The sequence below is a fragment of the Helicoverpa zea genome, chromosome 29 (genome assembly GCF_022581195.2).
Source record: "Helicoverpa zea isolate HzStark_Cry1AcR chromosome 29, ilHelZeax1.1, whole genome shotgun sequence".
Classification (NCBI taxonomy): domain Eukaryota; kingdom Metazoa; phylum Arthropoda; class Insecta; order Lepidoptera; family Noctuidae; genus Helicoverpa; species Helicoverpa zea.
Genome location: NC_061480.1, coordinates 168,022 through 188,269, shown reverse-complemented (window position 1 = coordinate 188,269; position 20,248 = coordinate 168,022). Strand labels below are relative to the sequence as shown.

The 20,248-nt window shown below is 38.8% G+C and overlaps 1 protein-coding gene across 1 annotated transcript in view; it reads right to left on the bottom strand.

The window, feature by feature from the left end:
- The window catches only part of LOC124644222 (exportin-7-B), a 29,490-nt gene extending 9,969 nt beyond the window's left edge, over positions 1-19,521 (bottom strand). The window contains exons 1-15 of the mRNA XM_047183473.1: positions 19,488-19,521; positions 17,100-17,195; positions 14,570-14,673; positions 13,838-13,937; positions 12,614-12,721; positions 11,311-11,435; positions 9,280-9,475; positions 8,509-8,724; positions 7,670-7,816; positions 6,908-7,080; positions 5,624-5,802; positions 5,066-5,214; positions 3,312-3,478; positions 2,579-2,723; positions 503-653 (exon numbers count right to left, since the gene is read on the bottom strand). Coding sequence (XP_047039429.1) covers positions 503-653; positions 2,579-2,723; positions 3,312-3,478; positions 5,066-5,214; positions 5,624-5,802; positions 6,908-7,080; positions 7,670-7,816; positions 8,509-8,724; positions 9,280-9,475; positions 11,311-11,435; positions 12,614-12,721; positions 13,838-13,937; positions 14,570-14,673; positions 17,100-17,195; positions 19,488-19,502 — 2,071 coding nt within the window. The 5' untranslated portion in view covers positions 19,503-19,521. The remainder of the gene's footprint in view (positions 1-502; positions 654-2,578; positions 2,724-3,311; positions 3,479-5,065; positions 5,215-5,623; positions 5,803-6,907; positions 7,081-7,669; positions 7,817-8,508; positions 8,725-9,279; positions 9,476-11,310; positions 11,436-12,613; positions 12,722-13,837; positions 13,938-14,569; positions 14,674-17,099; positions 17,196-19,487) is intronic.
- Between the last annotated feature and the right edge of the window lie 727 nt (positions 19,522-20,248).

The following is a 20,248-nucleotide window of genomic DNA, read 5'->3' as shown; positions in this document are numbered from 1 at the left end:
TCAAGAAAATGTGTACTACAAAAACTAAAATATCTGTTGAACACTTGTCTAAAAAAGTGTGGCTACAAAACGGTCTTATTTCAACATCTGACATTTTTTAGACAAGTGTTCAACAGACGTTTAGAAGTTTTCGTGGTAACGGTTTGTGTTTTTCAGTGTTGTATGGCCGGCATCGCAACTCTGCCGTCACACAATGCCGCTATGCCGTAACTTTAAACATGACTAAACACTATTGGACACACCCTAAGACATTTAATGGTTACTTAAGCCGTTCCTTAGTGCAGAATTTCTATGAGAATGTAACAATGACTTAAATAATCATCAATAGTCTTACTATAAAAACTTAACCATGTGTCAAACACTTGTCTAAAAAAAGTGTGGTTCCAAAAAGGACCTTATTTCAACGTCATAATTTGTCATTTTTTTAGACAAGTCTTAAACTGAAGTTTAAAAGTTTTTGTGGTAAGACGGTAAATGTCTCTGAGTGCGGGGGTATGATTACCAGTGAGCGGCATCATGAACGCCAGGAAGCGGTCCTCGTCCTCCCCCAGGTCCACCATGAGCAGTCGGCCCAGTGCCGTGTACAGCATGCTGCGGCATCGCATCTCTGCGGCTCCGACGCCGGCTATGCCGAGGAATGGGAAGTGTTCCGCCTGGAATAAGAGAAAAATATGGTCAAAATAATATTTAAAAAAAAACTAAAAATACACGCTTTGAAAATCGAGGAGTTCCTCCAAAGTGTTTGGGCTAAAGGTTTTAATCCAATACAGAAGAGTCCCGAGCCTTTTCCCAACTATGTTGGGGTCGGCTTCCAGTCTAAACGGATGCAGCTGAGTACCAGTGTGCCACAAGGAGCGACTTTAACCCAGTTACCCGGGCAACCCAATACCCTTTGGTTAGACTAGTGTCAGGCTTACTGGCTTCTGACTACCCGTAACGACTGCCAAGGATGCTGGCACTCGCATAAGTGTACATTATATGCATAGACCCGGCGGGCCATGGCCCTGCTAGGCTCCGCTGGGTTTCCTGACGTCTACGTCTCTTTAAGGAGCGAGTGTATCAGGCGCTTCTGAATGCTTATAATTCAGATCATAGAGTAATTTTAAAACGAGATTTCCAACTAAATTAAGACTTCCAAAAATGAGAACTGAACTATATAAACGAAGTTGTTTTCCCATGTGTATTTAAATATAAAATAATATAAAACTATAACCAAAGTTTTAACACTTTGCTATCCTATTTAAGTGAAATTACTCCAAAATAAATCATGCGTAAGCCAAAAATAGTAAATGATCACCAAAATTAGACCACCATTTTAAAGTAAGATTATAACCAAAGTTTTTAAATTCTGCTATCCTATTTAAGCAAAATGAGTCCAAATAAATCATTGTTATCCCAAAAGTAGTAAATGATCACCAAAAGTAGTAAATGATCATCAAAATTATACCAGCGTTTTAATATAAAATGATAATCAAAGTTTTTACATCTTGCTATCCTGTTTAAGTAAACTGACTCCAAAAAAATAAGTTCGGCCTGATACAATAAATGTTATAACATTATGGGGACCCTTTTCCTGCACTAGGGTGGAAAATTGTCTATTGCATGCCTCTAAACAGTGCGATAAGAGTGTGTTTTCGAGGGAGTGTATTGAGAAACACATTCTTCTTCTTCTTTCTCCTGCCCTGTTCCCAATTTTACTTGGGGTCGGCGCAATATGTCATTTTCTTCCATTTTCCCCTGTCACTCACACTCACGCATGCATTGCAAGCCGGACACATAACTTAATATGGCATCATAATACTTTATTTGGTAATAAGCCTACATTTTATGGCAATCACAGTGACTTATTTAGGCAAAAATAATACATTAATTTGGTCGTCAAGAGTTGGTGATCATTTACTAAATTTGGTGGTTGAATACAATTTAAAGTGAAGTCGTGACTAAAATAGCTGGTACTATTACATTTTTAGACTTTATTTTTCTGGTGTTCAGTAGATATTTTTGGTTACAAAACTAAGGGTATCAAAGCATTTTATGGTGGTCATTATATTTGTTCCCTAAACTAATTTGCATGTCATTATAATATAATGACTGAATACCGAAGACACTGAAAATTTGTAACACCTTATGAACCTACTGCATTCATGTGCAAATAAATACTAATAAATTCCTGAGAGTCGTGGTGGCCTAGTGGGCAAAAGAACCAACCTCTCGAGTATGAGGGCGCGGGTTCGATTCCAGGTCAGGCAAGTACCAATGCAACTTTTCTAAGTTTGTATGTACTTTCTAATTTACTAAGTTTGTATGTGTTTCAGATGGCACGTTAAACTGTAGGTCCCGGCTGTCATTGAACATCCTTGGCAGTCGTTACGGGTAGTCAGAAGCCAGTAAGTCTGACACCAGTCTAACCAAGGGGTATCGGGTAGCCCGGGTAACTGGGTTGAGGAGGTCAGATAGGCAGTCGCTTCTTGTAAAGCACTGGTACTCAGCTGAATCCGGTTAGACTGGAAGCCGACCCCAACATAGTTTGGGAAAAGGCTCGGAGGATGATGATGAAGTACCTGATGGTACAGCTTACCGTATGATGTGTCAGCATGAACTGCACTTCGTCCAGCTTGACTAGCTTCCTCACGCAGGAGTAGCCGCCGCTCAGGTCGCTGAGTAGACCGAGCGTCTTCGCAATGATCTGCTCCGAGCTGCCCCAGTACTTCAGGTTTGTTATACTGGAAAACATAAAAAGTTTCTTAAAATTATAATGTCATTGCTCACTTGAAAAAAACAGGTTCCATATTGTACGGCAGTTTCCAACTATTTAATTTCAATGCTTTACTGAACCGTAGAAAACGGTTACTTCCTCTAAAATTTGTATGAAAACACAAGCTATGACGTCACAAATTTTTCACATAAAACTTAGTACCTTATTTAGCTTATATTATCAATCAAAACAATTTTGTTCAATAACAACAATACGGTAAACAATATGGTTGAGATGATTGTCACTGGTTGCCAGACTTACTAGCTTACCGACCACCCGTAACGACTGCCAAAGATGTTCAATGACAGCCGGGACCTACAGTTCAACGTGCCCTCCGAAACAGTCAGTCATGTTTAAGATATATACTTAGAAAGTACATACAAACTTAGAAAAGTTGCATTGGTAACATTGCATAGGTAGCGAAACTTGCCTGACCTGGAATCGAACACACACCCTCAGACTTGAGAGATTGGTACTTTAGACCACTACGACTTTGTATAATATAAAAATACCTCTTCCTGCAGTCGGCTAAATAGAAAAGGCCTATAACACTCACATCTTCCTCATGAGCACACTGAGCAGTTGGCTCTCGTCAGCCAGGCCGAGCACGTCGCTGAGTCTCCGGTACACCTTGCTGTTCTTCTGCACCTGTTCACCCACGTAGATCTTGCGGAACTGCTCGAAGAATGACATCATTGCTAGTTCTAGCTTCTCGCAGCCACCCTGGACAAATGAATGTTAGTTAGCATAAGACTAATTAAATAGTGTGTAAGTTATTTTACATTAAAACTAGTTTTTGCCCGCGACTTCGTTCGCGTGGAATAGTGACTTCCGATAGATTTTTGGTTTGACCAATAGATGGCGCTATATGTCCGGAATAAATTTTATTTTTAACTAAAACAATCCTATGTCCTTTCTCAAGTTTCAAACTATGTCTGTACCAAATTTCACACAAATCGGTTCAGTGGTTGACCCTTAAATGCATGATTTTACCTTTTTAACACCTATTAAAAGTAAAAAATACTGTATTTGAGCTACCGTTTAGAAATTATTTAAGGACGAAAACACCGATGTATATATACATCATCATGCATTTAAGGGTTAAGGCGTGAAGAAAAAACAGACAGACAGAAAGACACACATAGTTACTTTCACATTTATAATATTAGTTAGGATTAGGATTGTATTGCTGCGCCCTAACAGGGTACCCGCCCTGTTAATATCACCTATATTTCCCAAGTATGTAATTCTACATTTAATACCACCTATGTATCACTCATAATCGCAATTAATATTTTAAGTTATAAGGCGCAGCGTGCTCTCCGATGCACGGGTGATCAACCACCAACCTCCAGACTAAGGGCTGCCTTGTGAAAGTTTATAAAACCCACAAAATTATTTTGGCCCGTCCCGCGAATCGAACCCGAGACCTCGTGCACGGCAGTCGCTCTCTCGACAAATAGACCAAACAAGTTTTATTGAAAACCAACTTTATTTTAATGTATGAAAGTGTTTTAAACTGAGATTTTACATAGACGGTCATATCAAGACTATGTACCTTTAGTTAAATGCCTAGTTTTATACTGGCCAAGTTAAAGCCTAGTAGTGTACGCACCTGTGTCAACAAGTCTGACACCAGTCTAACCAAGGGGTATTGGGTTGCTAGGGTAACTGGGTTGAGGAGGTCAGATAGGCAGTCGCTTCTTGTAAAGCACTGGTACTCAGCTGCATCCGGTTAGACTGGCAGCCGACCCCAACATGGTTGGGAGACAGGCTCGGAGGATGATGCCATAGAATATCATAAAGTATAAGGATTTAATGTGATTAGGTATGACTAGGGCTGCCATCCGTCCGCGTTTTCCCGGATTCGTCCTCGTTTGGATGCCGTCCGGTGGCCGTCCGGGCGGGGTTTCAAGAAGTGTCCGGGGAAAACCCGGACACTTTTCATGTAAAGAAGCACCTCATTGAATTTAAGTATATGTTAATAGTAAATGGATTACAAATTAGGTATTATTTTGTTTACAAAAAATCGTACTCGTTCGGGGAAAAAATGCGATTTACGCCAAATGTCCGGGTTTTTTTAATGTTTGTCCGGGTTTGGCGAAATTCGAGATGGCAGCCCTAGGTATGACACACCCGATATATAGATTTATTGTAATTAAAATACGCATCGACAACCTTATAAAGGTCGCCGGAAGACGCTGGATGCAGGTCGCCTCCAACAGGTATCTGTGGAGATCTAAGAGGGAGGCCTATGTTCAGCAGTGGACGTCCTATGGCTGAGATGATGATGATGATGAATATACGCACCTGTGCCAGCCTGGAGTCGGTGAGGTCCATGAGCTGCAGCACGCGGCAGACGAGCTCGCCGTCCATGGCGTCGTTCTCATCACAAGTGTTGACGGACGCCCGACCGCCTATCGCAGCGCCGATTATATACACCAGCCAGGTTAGCTGACCTGAAAAGGGATTAAGTATGAGACAATATTTAGTAAGGACTAAGTAAAACCAATAATTGAGAATTAAAAAAAATTGATCCCAACAAAATGATGGATGGCGTTGTAAATGCTTCGTTTTCAACATTGTTCAAGTGATGAGACCTATCTCATAAGCCTTTGACGAGCACTTTATTCTATTGCAGCCAAGTACGAATCCAGCGCAAACAGGGTATTTCCGACCATATAAAACTTATGATGGTGACTGCTATCAAAATTTAAATCTACTATCAAAGTGGGCAAACAATTTTGACAGATGGTAGAATTTAATCATGAATTAACTGAACCGAAAGGGATGAAATTTCGTATGTAGATACACGAATTCTATAAAAGAACATAGAATAATTGTATATACAATATTTTCTATATTTACCTTGCAACACAAGTATTTGATGTGGCTGTGTTTCAACGCTATAGGCCGCGGCCGCTCTATCGAAGTGGGCGACTAAAAGTTGACAAGTCTTGCCGTACTCGCAGCGACCGACCACTGAAAGTTGCTCCAATTGTTGCTGAACTGTTCCCGCGTCGTCTAGCGGGTCTTCTAAACCGTCCCTGTAACAAAGGATTATATGATCAAATGGGAACAGATATTTAATTTAAGTCTGATAATCTGTGACCAATTTTTTGCAGGAGAAAAATAGAACCCACTGAGAGCAATAGTGCAACTCACATTCCTACAAAGAGTTGGTCAGAAATTCCTAGTTTGAACGTCTCAGGGCCCTTTACACAGACCGGCTCGGAGAGCATCGGAGCGCATTTTTCTTTTCACACAGACCGGAGCCGATCGGCTGCACGAGCGAGAGCATGCAATCGGAGCCAAACGTCAAGAAAAAATACACGATCGGAGTCGGTCGGCTCCTCTTATTATTTCACACCGAGGGCACAGAGCATTCTCAATGACAAAAGCAGTGCACATGCAAAAAAAACCTTACTACAAAACACTAAGAACTCAATTTTCAACGTGTTAAGAATTTGCTCTTCTCTAGCTCTTGCTCTTTCCTTCTCTTCTTAGAAACTTTAACAGTCGTACCACAAAAACTTTTTAGCGTCTGTTGAACACAGATTATGACGTTGGTATAAGGTCCGTTTTGCAGCCACACTTTTTTTGTCAGACAAGTGTTCAACTGATGTTTAAGTTTTTGTAGTAAGCCTGTAAATATCTGGGGGATATACATAACCAACAGTACCTGATGACACAGGCGACGGAGTCTAACCGACTCCCGATGTAGGCCGCCGTGACTCCCGGAGCGTATGTCTCGAGAAGATGTGGCTTATCGCTTTCACGAGTCTCTTTGTCCCACTTTATAGAAACTTCTAATATCCCCAGCCTTATTTACTGAACCAACAGTACCAGTAGAAAGCCTTCATGGCAAAATATGGCTGAACCATCAAAATGTAACTGCGTTACCTGTATTGTACTCAGAGTTGCGAATAAATTAATCTTTATCTTTACCTTTTTTATCAGTCATTGGTGTCCAAGATATACTTAAAAAAGGTGAAGGAAAACATCTTGATGAAACCTGGACTATAAAGTCTGAAATCACCAACCCGCATTGAGCAAGCGTGGTGATTATTGCTTAATCCTTCTCCGTGTGAGAGGAGGCCTGTGCCCAGCAGTGGGACGATAAAAAGGCTGTAACAGTAACAGTATCTTTACCTGATAACACAAGCGACGGAGTCTAACCGACTCCCGATGTAGGCTGCGGTGACTCCTGGCGCGTATGTCTCGAGGAGATGTGGCTCGCTGGCCTTCACGTAGGGCACTGAAGCCACCATGCGTTGCCACAGCGAGAGGAGGTAGTGTACCGAGTTAGGGGCGAATTGCCACATCTGAAACGGAAAATAGAGAAAATATTAAAGACAAAGTAATTTTTATTCGTTTTCCAGCAGTTTAAGTGTCCCATTGGAACTTCTGCCCGTACCGGGATAAAATATAACGTTACCTACGTTATATTTTATATATACTCTACTATACTGGCAGATAATTTAGCTTTCGATCGAATTTTTTTAACATGCTTATACTAGCTTCACTTGTAACTATGTATGTAAGAACTGCCTCGTCGGTCTAGCTGTCGCAAGCGCGGCTGCTGAGCACGAGGTCTCGGGTCGATTCCCGGGACGGGCCGAAATCACTTTGTGGGTTTTAGAAACTGTCACAAAGTAGCCCGGAGCCTGCAAGTTGGGGATTAATTCACCCGTGCATCGGAGAGCACGCATGTCGGTCCTGCGTGTGAACTCTGTCCGGTGGTGTCGATTTGCCGTCCTATCGCGCTATGAGAGTGAAGGAATAGTGAGTGCACCTGTGTCCAAGCAAATGCTTGTGCATTATAATATGTCCTGCGCAGTTGGCTAATCTCCTTACATGAGAACAGCCGCCGTAGCCGATAATCGGCTAAGAGGACATCATCATCAGACGTACCTGCAGACTCTGCACAGTGAACTTGGCGATGAGCTCGATGAGGCGAGGGTAGCTGTCCACCATGACAAGCTCGCCCAGCTGGTAGTTAGACTTCAGTCGAGCGAGGAGGCGGCAGAACTCGTGGTAGTTCGTCGGGTCCGATAGGCCCTGTAATATTATACACACAACTATTTTTAGACAAATAAATTGTTTATTAGGTCACTCTGTACAAAATTTTACAATATACGTTTACTGTTATACAGTTAGAGCCTTTTTATCGTCCCACTGCTGGGCTGCGGCCTCCTCTCACACGGAGGATTGAGCATTAATCACCACGCTTGCTGAATGCGGGTTTGTGATTTCAGACTATATAGTCCAGGTTTCCTCAAGATGTTTTCCTTCGCCTTTTTATCAGCCATTGGTGTAATTTAATAAATAACTATATTGCTACAAGTAAAGTCATCCAAAAATGAGCCAATCGTTGTCCAGTGTACTATTTCACGGTATACTATTATCCGTCACTTAATACACTTTTCTCTGATTGGTCGACAGCATTAATTTTAAACATTTGGCAAGTGTATATTCATTGATTTTTTAATCAATCAACGTACACCTCGCCTTTGTCGGATGATTTAATGTCAAGACGCTGAAAATTAATCAACTTTCTAAAATACATACGTTAAATAGTATATTTCAAATGCCGTTTATTACTTTCCGAGAGTTGACCAACTACCTAGAAAATTGATCAACTTACGAGTCTTGTTATTTTCCGATGACATATACAAAAGATATACTACAGACTCCTAAAGGTGATTATAAATGTCACTGGTAGACAGTAATTCCTAGAATTCTATACATACCTGCGTATTATCCAATATCCTGAGCACTCCAGCGGCCAACCGGTTCAGGAACTTGGCTCGTTCATTGGAACTAAAGAGAGACCTTCGTACGGAAGCCAGTTGTACCAAGCAAGCCAGTGCTAAGCTGGCCAGAGCCCCGCCTAGTAGGTGGTACAGCTCGAAGAATAGGTCCAATGTACCGGACTCTAGGAATGTAGGCCGCCACGATGTCGGTATCTGAAAGGAATAAGACAAAGTCAAATCATTTATTTCTTTAGACCTTCTTTTAAATATATCTATACTAATATTATAAAGCTGAAGAGTTTGTTTGTTTGTTTGTTTGAACGCGCTAATCTCAGGAACTACTGGTCCGATTTGAAAATTTCTTTCAGTGTTAGACAGCCCATTTATCGAGGAAGGCTATTCGGCTACCCCTGTACGGGAATTAGTTCCCACGGGATGCGAGTGGGTGAAGCCGCTGGCAGAAGCTAGTATTTTTTAAATATGACATAATGTCGGCACACCATTTCGCACACGGTCGATAAGCTCTACGGTGAGTTATTTATTAACTTGTGTTATGGGTGCTAAGATAACTGATAAACGACATATAGCTAGTATTGTATGCAAGCCGAGTCTCGAGGGAACTCTAGCGTGTCTCTCGTCTGACAATATAGTGACAATAGTCTCCGCAGTGACCGCACAACGACTGCAGTGACCGCACTGTGAGTGCACGGTGATCACGTGGTGACTACAGAGTGACTGCGCTGTGGGTGACTGCACAGTGACACTCACCTGCACAGTGCACAGGTCGTCGCTGGACTCGTCGCTGGTGGTGCCTATGAAGTCGAAGGTGAGGCAGTTGTGTGCCAGCCGCAGCAGCGCCGCGACCAGCGCGTGCTGCCTCTCGTCGGACAGTTCTAGAGGTTTGCCTCGCATCGTGCCCAGTAGAGAACATGATAGACGGAACATCTCGAACAGTTGACTGTCCCTGGAGAAGTAAAAAAGAGTCGGTAGTATAAGGAAACAATGATAATGATAAATGTTTTATTGGCATGAAATAAGGTACAATTATATTGGAAGCCCTGGCTCCTGAGCTACGTGATACCTGTGTTAAAGGAGCCATTGTCTTCAGCAGTTTTTAGAACAACCCTTTATATGCAATAAAATCTAAGGACAAAATGGGTAATTCACTATAGGTAAGGTAACTACAGAAAGAAAAAAAAATGCATGGTATGCTTGCTCTTTTGCTGAGTGGTGTGATGAGAGTCTGAACGTAAATATGTATCCCACCCAAAACAAAAATGTGAAAGGCTGCCAAGTTCGATAATATGGAAATCCTTCGCCTATAAAAGAAGTGAGATCTGAATAAGTACCAAGTTCCATACACATACCTCAGTTAAAAATAGTTACTTTTTAATGATGTTACTTGGCAAGTTTTCACACACCTTATAAACCTACTAAACGCAATTAATCAAGTATTTAATTTTCTATTAAAACTTGCCAAGTAACATTATTAAAAAGTAACTATTTTTAACTGAGGTATGTGTATGGAACTTGGTACTTATTCAGATCTCACTTCTTTTATAGGCGAAGGATTTCCATATTATCGAACTTGGCAGCCTTTCACATTTTTGTTTTGGGTGGGATTTCATTTATTTTTGTAAGGTTGTTTATTTTATTTTTTTCTTATTATTAAGTTAGTTAAGGAAATGTCTCATTTATACTATCTTTCAGATTTTTGAATATGCACTATGCTTCTTACAAAGAAATGAACTAGATTAACTAAATGGACTAGATTTACCAACTGACTGACATGACATGTTATCATATATTATGTTCGTGGATCAAAGTTACACATTCGTTATTTTCGAAAGTGACTCACACTTGGCCGTTTTCAGATTTTTACTTTGACTAAATACAAACCTTTGTAACGAATTTCAGATCGGTACGACCATTCGAAGATATATTATATAAATATAGATAAATTTAGTAGTTTTAGTTCTTTAGGGGTATAAATTTACACCGGGTATAAAACACCTTCATTATTTTGAAACCGACTCACACTTGGCCATTTTCAGATTTTTCCCTTTACCTTGACATAAAGACCTACCTCCATGCCAAATTTCAAGTCAATACGACCATTGGAAGTGGTCTAGGTTTTTGATGAGTGAGTCAGTGAATCAGTGAGTCAGTCAGTGAGTGTATAGTAAAAATAGCGATTTTCTGACGTCAATATCTCAAGACCTACAATAGGTATATTAATGAAATTTTGTATTTTAGATAAGTGAGGGGGTCTCAACAGATACTAGAAATTTGAAATGTGTAAATAAAATAGATTTTGAGTTATAGGGGGGTCGAATTTGGCCCGAAATGGTTCGTGTAATATAACCCACGGCCGGTGTGTCGCTTTTTTTGCTCGAACTTGGCGGACACACTGCCGTGTGTCTAAATGGGTTGTGTGTATGCATGTGTATGTGTGTGTGTGAGAGTGTAATTGTCATCATGAGTATAGTTATCGGCACGAATCTTGAGAGCTGACCTTTACCTGCGCAGAAGTAATTTATTGGGTTCCTTTTGTGGTATGAAGTAAGGCGCGGGTGCGGGCTAAAGCGGTGATTGGCCCGCAGCGCATCGCGTCATAGCCGTCACTCGAGGTTGTTTTTTTGCTAATAAATCACTTCTGCGCAGATGTAGGTCAGAGCTCAAGATTCGTGCCGATAACTATACTGTTCTTTGATTAGGTTTTCTATCTGGTCGTAATAAAGTGTTTGAAGCCATGATCTTTTTAGTTTTATTTTTAGCTTACAATATAAAAGTACATACCTGAAAGACGAAGCGATTTTCCTATGTTTGGCGAGGGAGCGGTTGGCATCAGCTTCAGAGACCTGGTTCATTTCCACCACCAGCTGAGACAGGAGCTGTACCCCTATCGTGCACAGGTCTTGACTCTGTTGACAAAAAAAATATAATGTTTTACTGTATAAGGCCCATTTTTTTCATCTGATAGTTACCACAGCCCTGGTATACGAAGGGCTCAAGAAGGAACATGGTGGGTTTTAGTCAGTACAAAAACTCAAACATCTGTTGAACACTTGTCTAAAAAAAGTGTGTCTGCAAAATGGACCTTATTTCAATGTCATAATCTGATATTTTTTTAGACAGGTGTTTAACTGACGTTTAAAAGTTTCTGTGGTATCACGGTTAATGTTTAACTATCCACGACTCAAGTTCAGAGTTACTGCGGCCCTGGTATATGAAGAGCTTAAGAAGGAACATGGTGGGTTTTAGTCAGTAAGAGTCTGACACTCCCTCACGCTGCACCCTCAGCGGGAGGGGGCATTTGATGACTGCCCACCAAAAAATAGGCCCAAGCTTACATACAATATGAATTCTTAAAACAACTACATATTTATTTTGAAAATTCTTAATAAATACTGTTACTGGCTAAAACTAGGGCTGCCATCTCGAATTTCACCAAACCCGGACAAACATTAAAAAAACCCGGACATTTGGCGTAAATCGCATTTTTTCCCCGAAGGAGTACGATTTTTTTAAACAAAATAATACCTAATTTGTAATCCATTTACTATTAACACATACTTAAATCCAATGAGGTGCTTCCTTACATGAAAAGTGTCCGGGTTTTCCCCGGACACTTCTTGAAACCCCGCCCGGACGGCCCCCGGACGGCCTCCAAACGAGGACAAATCCGGGGAAACCCGGACGGATGGCAGCCCTAGCTAAAACCCACCATGGTTTGGCGACGGCCGAAGGAACTCTTTCGAATAATCCCGCAGCCCGTGAACTTGAGTCTTAAGTGTGCTTTCACCAAGTTACTTGAAGAGTCAAGATAATCTCCCGAGCCTTTTCCCAACTATGTTGGGGTCGGCTTCCAATCTAACCGGATACAGCTGGGTACCAGTGATTAACAAGGAGCGACTGCCTATCTGCCCTCCTCAACCCAGTTACCCGGGAAACCTAATACCCCTTGGTTAGACTGGTGTCAGACTTACCGGCTTCTGACTACCCGTAACGACTGTTAAGGGTGTTTTCCGACATTGACATATAATAATAAGATTGTTTTGTTGGCTAATATTTAATTTGATAAATTATAGAAAAAACTCACTCTGAGGAAGTTGGTGACGTCATTTATAACGTTTTGGAAAACATACTCCTCCTTGATCATGTCGAACCAGCTCAACTTGGTGATGCGAGAGAATAGAGACACCAGCGACTGTGGGAGAAATACACACAAAATTATTACACCTACATACACTATACTAATATTATAAAGAAGAAAACTTTGTCTGTTTGTAATGGATTAATCAAAAACTACAGAAGAAGAAGAATTCTTCCACTATTAGAAAGCTACATTATCTGTGAGAAACATCCTACTAATAACACTGGTCAACAGCATTTTTGGTTCAAGGGTGAAATATATAATTTCTTATAGATTATTTGATACGTAATCGAAGTCCAGAACATAAAGTTGCACTAGCACGTAGCGATTTAGAGATATACCCCTCCTAAAGTACCAAAAACGCGTTTTTTAACAATATTTGACGATTTTTTTGAAGGACAGCAAAATTGTTTTTTAGTTTCTATCTATAGCATTATATAGTACTACTCTTCCCGATTGAAATTCATTTTTATTTCGAACGCTAAGAGTTTAAATTTTCATGAAATATGTATACAGCTGCGATAGTTCGATCTTCCCTATATTTTATTTGGCCTGTTAGTATGAAAAAACTCCACTTTAGATAAAAAATGGTATATATTGAGAAAGAAAACATGCAAAAATATAAATTAAAATGGGGTTAATGCGGGGAAAGTAGTACTACATAATGCTTTAGTTAGAAATTACTAGAAAATTCTGCTGTCCCCAAAAAATTACATCAAATTTCATAAAAAAACGTTTCTGATACTTTAGGAGGGGTATATCTCTAAATCGCTACGTGCTAGTGCTACTTTATGTTCTGGACTTCGATTACGTATCAAATATTCTACAAGAAATTGTATATTTCACCTTTGCATCAAAAAAAAATATAATAATTTGTTGACCAGTGTAATTATTACAAATATAAAAGTTTGTCAGAATGTATGGATGTTTGGACATTTAGTTTGGATAGGCGAGACCGTTCTTGAGTTATAAAATTACAACGCCCGCTTGATGTGTTGTTAAACAGCCTATGTGTTAATCCAGGGTATCACATACCAAATTTGAACCAAATCGGTCCAGCCGTTTTTGCGTGAAGAAGCAACAAACATAGACACGAAGTTTCGCGTCCATAATGTTAGTATGATGATGATGACAGTGTGATGATGATAATAGTGAGATAAAGAAACTGACCTGCACGACAAAATTGGCCAGTTTCGGCCTAGTTGCCAAATAGTTGAGCACATAGTTCCTAATGTCAAGCCGCTGTTGAGTGGACAGGCTCGCTGTCGACCTGAAAAAAGAAAATCAAAGATTATTGCAACCACTAACTTTCGATTAGTGGGTACTAATTCCCGTACCTGGACAAAAAGTAGCCATCCTTCATAAATTAGACACTTCGTGTGCATTAATTTTAAGTTGTTTAAGTATACAAAATATGTATTAGTGTATGATTTTATGTATAGTATTTTCTATGGGCCTTAGATCCCTGATTTAAATAAATGAATATAGTTATCGGCACGCATATTGAGCTCTCGGCGGAAGAGTGGGGATCGCTTTGCGCACTGTACACTTAAGGCAATAAACCAATAAATCACTTCTGTACTTTATAAAACCGGCCAAGTGCGAGTCGGAATCGTGCATGAAGGGTTCCGTACTATTATTCAGAAAATGAGCAAAAAAATCACGTTTGGTGTATGGGAGCCACCGAAAATATTTATTTAATTCTAGTTTTCAGCAATTGTTGTTATAGCGGCAACAGAAATATATCATCTGTGAAAATTTCAACTCTCCAACTATCACGGTTCATAAGATACAGCCTGGTGACGGACGGACCGACGGACAGATGGACAGAGGAGCAAAGCAAAAACAATAGGGTCCCTTTGGGTACGGAAAAAGTGACTTACTTTTTATGTTTCTACATACCTGCTAATTAGTTTGGCAAGCGTTGTGGCGGCTAGCAGCTGTGAGTAACTGGAGTCAGCTCTCTCAAGTAACGCCTGACATTTGCTGAGGGTGTCGGGAGACTCCTGCAATGAAAGTGAATAGAATAAGTATAAAAATAGCGCTTTTTAAAATAAGGTTGCATCCACACGGTACAAGTAGCTTACGCATGTTGAGGCACATGTGCAGATTACCACGTATTTTAAAATATTTGGGGGCCCAGCGACTCGCGCATGTACCAAAGCAAAATACCCACCCGCGTGCTCTTGTCACTTGCGCATGTTAACTTGCTCCAGTTACATGCACCGTGTAGACGCACCCTAATAGTAATGCCATCCAAGGCCGAATGAGGCCACGGCGGCTGTTCTCATATAAGGAGACCAGCCAGCTGCACAGGACTATAATGCACAAGCATTTGCTTGGACACAGGTGTACTCGCTATTCCTTCACTCTCATAGCCCGATGGGACGGTGATACGTTACCACCGGAGAGAGATCACAAGCTGGACCGACATTTTCACGATTTTGTTAAATTAAGTCGTCATTATCTGAACACAAGACCGATCTAGAGATAAATTAAACTCTCCTGTAATTTTCAGCTTAATTGGTAGGTAAAGCCGTTGACGCGTGATGGATGAACGACCAAGGGTTATAGAGATTAAATATATAGATAAACTAGCTTCTGCCAGCGGTTTCACCCGCATCCCGTGGGAACTACTTCCCGTACCGGGATAAAAAGTAGCCTATAGCCTTCCTCGATAAATGGGCTATCTAACACTGAAAGAAATTTTCAAATCGGACCAGTAGTTCCTGAGATTAGCGCGTTCAAACAAACAAACAAACTCTTCAGCTTTATAATATTAGTATAGATTAACTGTTAACTCAAAATATAATACTCATATATATTCATACGTCATGATTTCTTTTCTTGCAAATTACCATTTTTACCAAGTTCTTTTTTTGTTAATTTGCTTTTTTGTACCCAATTATTATCTAACTTTTACCCGATGGTTGACTGGTAGAGAATGCCTTGTGGCATTAAGTCCGTCAATGTACCATTTTTGTACATAAATCATAAATAAAATAATGATTAAATTAATTAACTCATAGTTATTATTATATTTACATTGATTTTTTTTTGGATGCATGATAAAACATCATATCAAGATTGTTTATCTCTATATGGTTAAGGTCCATTTACACAGAGAGCACAAACAACTGTTTTTTTTTTTCTAAACAGTGGGTTTAAGAATAATGATGTTATGTTGTCAGTGAACTTGGAACTTGGACCAACGTGCCTACTTAAATGGAGTATACAGGCTGGCCCATCCATAGGCGTCCAAAAGAAAAATTTAGAAGCTCTAGGCTATGAGGTATCCGAATCACCCCCATGTATGTTCAGCGATTTTTTGTACTTTAGGAGCTAGAATTATTTTTTTTTTTTTTCTGTAATTTTCATTTCAACATTGTTTTTTCTATTTTACCTTTTTTTCATAACATTCACAGATGTTTTTTTTTTGTGTAATTAATCATCATGATAATAGCTAACACTTGAAAAAAGCAGTTTGGCTAAACATTCTAGAACTTACATACAATTTTATGAAGTTCAAAATTACTGTTGGAGTTCAGTAGCTAAAAATGTTAAGGGCTTAAAAAAAATTAAAAAGGGGTGCCAGAAGTTTCTAAACAGGTTTCTAATTTTGAACTTCAGATAAAATTTTATGTAAGTTCTAGAAAGTTTAGCCAAACTGCTTTTTTTCAGGTGTTAGCTACTATCATGATGATTAATTACACAAAAAAAAAACATCTGTAAACATTAGAAAAAAAAGATAAAATAGAAAAAACAATGTTGAAATGAAAATTACGGAAAAAAAATTAAAAAGAATTCTAGCTCCTAAAGTACAAAAAATCGCTGAACATACATGGGGGTGATTCGGATACCCCATAGCATAGAGCTTCTAAATTTTTCTTTTGGACGCCTATGGATGGGCAACCCTGTATAACTGGCTTGAGCTTATCAGATAAAACTGACAGTAATCCTCATCACACCGACCTCATCATTCTTAGTAAAGAGCTATAGTCTGTTTTTTAATCTCGTAGACTAAATTGACACTTGCAAAATGTCAAATTTGCAAATAATGTTGCTAGCTTTTTTGTACAGTGTTGTACTTACGATACCGGTTTGTTGAATTGTAACTTTTTATCTATAATAGACGAATTTAAGATTCATTCAAAATTTTATATTTACAATTCACGTATGTACACACTGCTGCACAAAGTGCTACAAACTGCCTGGGACATCTGACCACGCAAAGCCATGCGTAATCATCAAGGATAAGCCCATTAATTCAGGATGGCTTATTGTAAAAAAACGATACTTGATTTTATTAATGCTAAGTTTCAGTTGTGCCACATCACTATCTAAGAATTTGCAATAAATTGACAACACTCGTAATGTCAGTTTAGTCTATGAGATTAAAAAATAGACTATAGGCTGATGATGATGTGCGTACCTGGAATCCGACGACCGCCTTCTCCGCCTGCTCCCTGACGAGCGGGTCCTGCGACTCGTACAACTGTTTGCATAGCAACTCTATTTGTATCACCTCCTGCAACAAAACAATATTATTATTATATGTAAATGTTGGAAAACATCCTTGGCAGTCGTTACGGGTAGTCAGAAGCCAGTAAGTCTGACACCAGTCTTGCCAAAGGGTATTGGGTTGCCCGGGTAACTGGGTTGAGAAGGTCAGATACGCAGTCACTCCTTGTAAAACACTGGTACTCAGCTGCATCCGGGTAGATTGGAAGCCGACCGTAATCTTGTTGGGAAAAGGCTCGGGAAAGTGTGCAGGTACAGTGTTCATACAAAAGTGCCCATGCTCCTTTTACCAAAATACCCAAATTATCTTAGTACCAAATTTTATTTTAATAGGTCATCCTCCTGCTCTTATCCCATAATAATAATCATTTAATATTATTATAGGATATTTGAATTTAATATAAATTTAATAGGTTTTAGTACTTTATTCTCAAAGTGTTATAGATAGTTCAACTCAGATTTGCGCGCGGCCCTATGTGTGCGTCGGCTTGTAAATATACAACTTTCATTCGTGTGACAGTGACGTCGTCCGAGCATGACGTGTTCTTATCGCTTTTTGTTATGGGTACAGTCGTTTACGAAAATGTCTAGTTCTTCACGGAGAAAATGTTTAAGGAGTCAGGTAGCGTTTCAAAAAATGAAACAACATTCAAAGCTTTTTATTATTACATTATACAGTTTTTCATTATTTTCTCATAAGTTTTTTCAAATTGACGTTGACAGTATCTAAGAAATAAATGAGGTGAAATATCTAAGATGAATTAAATACTCCTTACATATTTTCTAGATCTCGGGGTACGCGGACAATAAATAAAAGTGTGGACTAAGAATGTAAAAAGACGTATAATATAATCTAGTATAATAATGTAAACAAAATGTGTGGGGAATTTTAAAAAATAATATTGCTTCGCATAATGTCGACCAAAATAAGACGGAAATAATGAAACTCATAAATGAACGTTTAAGTCATATTGATGAAGGGATGTTGGGTAATACTTGTCGACATGTACAAAAGAAAAAAGAAAAATACTATAGACATTTTGACATGGAGTCAAAATTTATAATTTAGCGAATCCGAAAATTCATCATTTGATTTTTCAAGTAGCGATTCAGAATCATTATAAATAAATAAACATTAAATTACGTAATAACTGTTTTTCTTTAAACAGCCGTAACCCCTAAATAACTGTATTTGTACCCGACTGTACCTCTTGTCACGCACACAAAGTCACTGTGTATGTACAAGGGTTACCCACACATAAGGCCGCGCGCAAAACTGAGTTGAACTTACTATACTTACAGTTAAGTAAAAGCTTTGGTTTGATAATAATATTATAGTTTTGAATCCTACTAATATTATAAACGCGAAAGTTTGTATGTATGGATGTATGGACATTTGTTACTCTTTCACGCAAAAACTACTGAATGGATTTTAATGAAACTTTACAATAATATAGCTTATACATCAGAATAACACATAGGCTACAATTTGTAAACATATTGTTTGAAATACTAAACCTGCGCAGACGAAGTCGCGGGCACCAGCTAGTAAAAAATAAAGAAAGAAAAGTTTGCAGTCATGAATTTTGGATTTTGAACCTGTCTCTACTTATCTGATGACTTATTTAACCTTCTTTCTTCCAATGAGAAATGATAGCAGAATTTTGTTAAGAAATTACAAAAATATAAGGTTTTCAAGTTTATAGAATTGAAAATAACAACAAGAACTGTCAACAGTTCTAACCATCACAAGATTGTGAGACACAATTTGGCATTCAACAATTGGGATTGGTCCATAAAAATATGCAATAAGTTGAACTAAATATTATGAAATAGGTGGTTAAAATATTACATTAACATCTAACGTAAGATTTCATGTGGTAATAATGTAAAAATCTGAAAGTAGAACAGCAGAAATATCAAAACGCACTAGGGGGCATAACGACAGCTTCAACGCACCTACTTAATTTTGATTACTTTTCAAGGATATCGTGTGTAAACATCCCGATATAACCAAAGAGCCGGCATTACCATACAATGACCTACTCTCAAATGGTCAGCAGACCTTTTTATAATTGATAAATAACTAAAATAAAGCCAATAAAGAGAATTAAACGCTTGGAATACCACTTCACGAGCCAAACACCTAATAACAACGTCAATATTAATGAATTTCGTGGCGGCATCTGAAAAATCTGGTCACCATATTTATTTGGAAGGTTTTAAAGCAGTGTTCCATGCGTCTTAGTAAGTAAATTTATACAAATTCTTATTGAAATCATAATATTTTGGTTCTCACCTGTTCTTCAGCCATCTTTGTTATTCTCTTGCATTTGAAATGACGTTTCGTTTCATCAAAGTTGTCTTATCAGAATAGTGTGTACTGGTAAATATTTATCAATATCAATTTTTTTTCAGCAATACGTTTATATTAATTGTTAAGGAGCAAATGATAATTAAAATTTTGGATCTTATGTTAAAGAATGCTTTCTAATTGATATTAAATAAAATGTTTAGTTTTAAGAAATGTAACACAATCTAGCGCTACGCTATAATGTAGCAACAAAACGTTGCTTGACAAAAGTTTCGTTCAGAAATCGTTCAGTTTCGGCTCTTTTCATTTTGAAATAATATTTTATCATATCATAGAAATAATAAATTTGTTAAATATAGTATTTACCTTGATATATAAATTGATTTTAAATCCCCGGTTCACCTGGTAGTCATATTTACTGGCCTCTGGTATCTGTTACTAGTCAACTAGTGCCAAAGATATTCAAATGATAGCCGGGCATGATTTAGTGATTTAGTGTGCCTTGCGAAAAACGGAGGAACTTGTCATGATAACGATAGTCCCATCCCCTTACTATCCGCACCTTTTTTTTTAAACCGGAATCATCTTCGCTCCAACAACAGGTCGAACCTAGAGTGACGTTACTGAGCACCTCACTTTCCTATGAATTTGTGAAGTTTATACACTTTCTAGCACATTGGGAGCGTAATCACCCTTGCATATTAAAAGTAATAAAACATACTATTTCAGCCTGATATTTATAAATA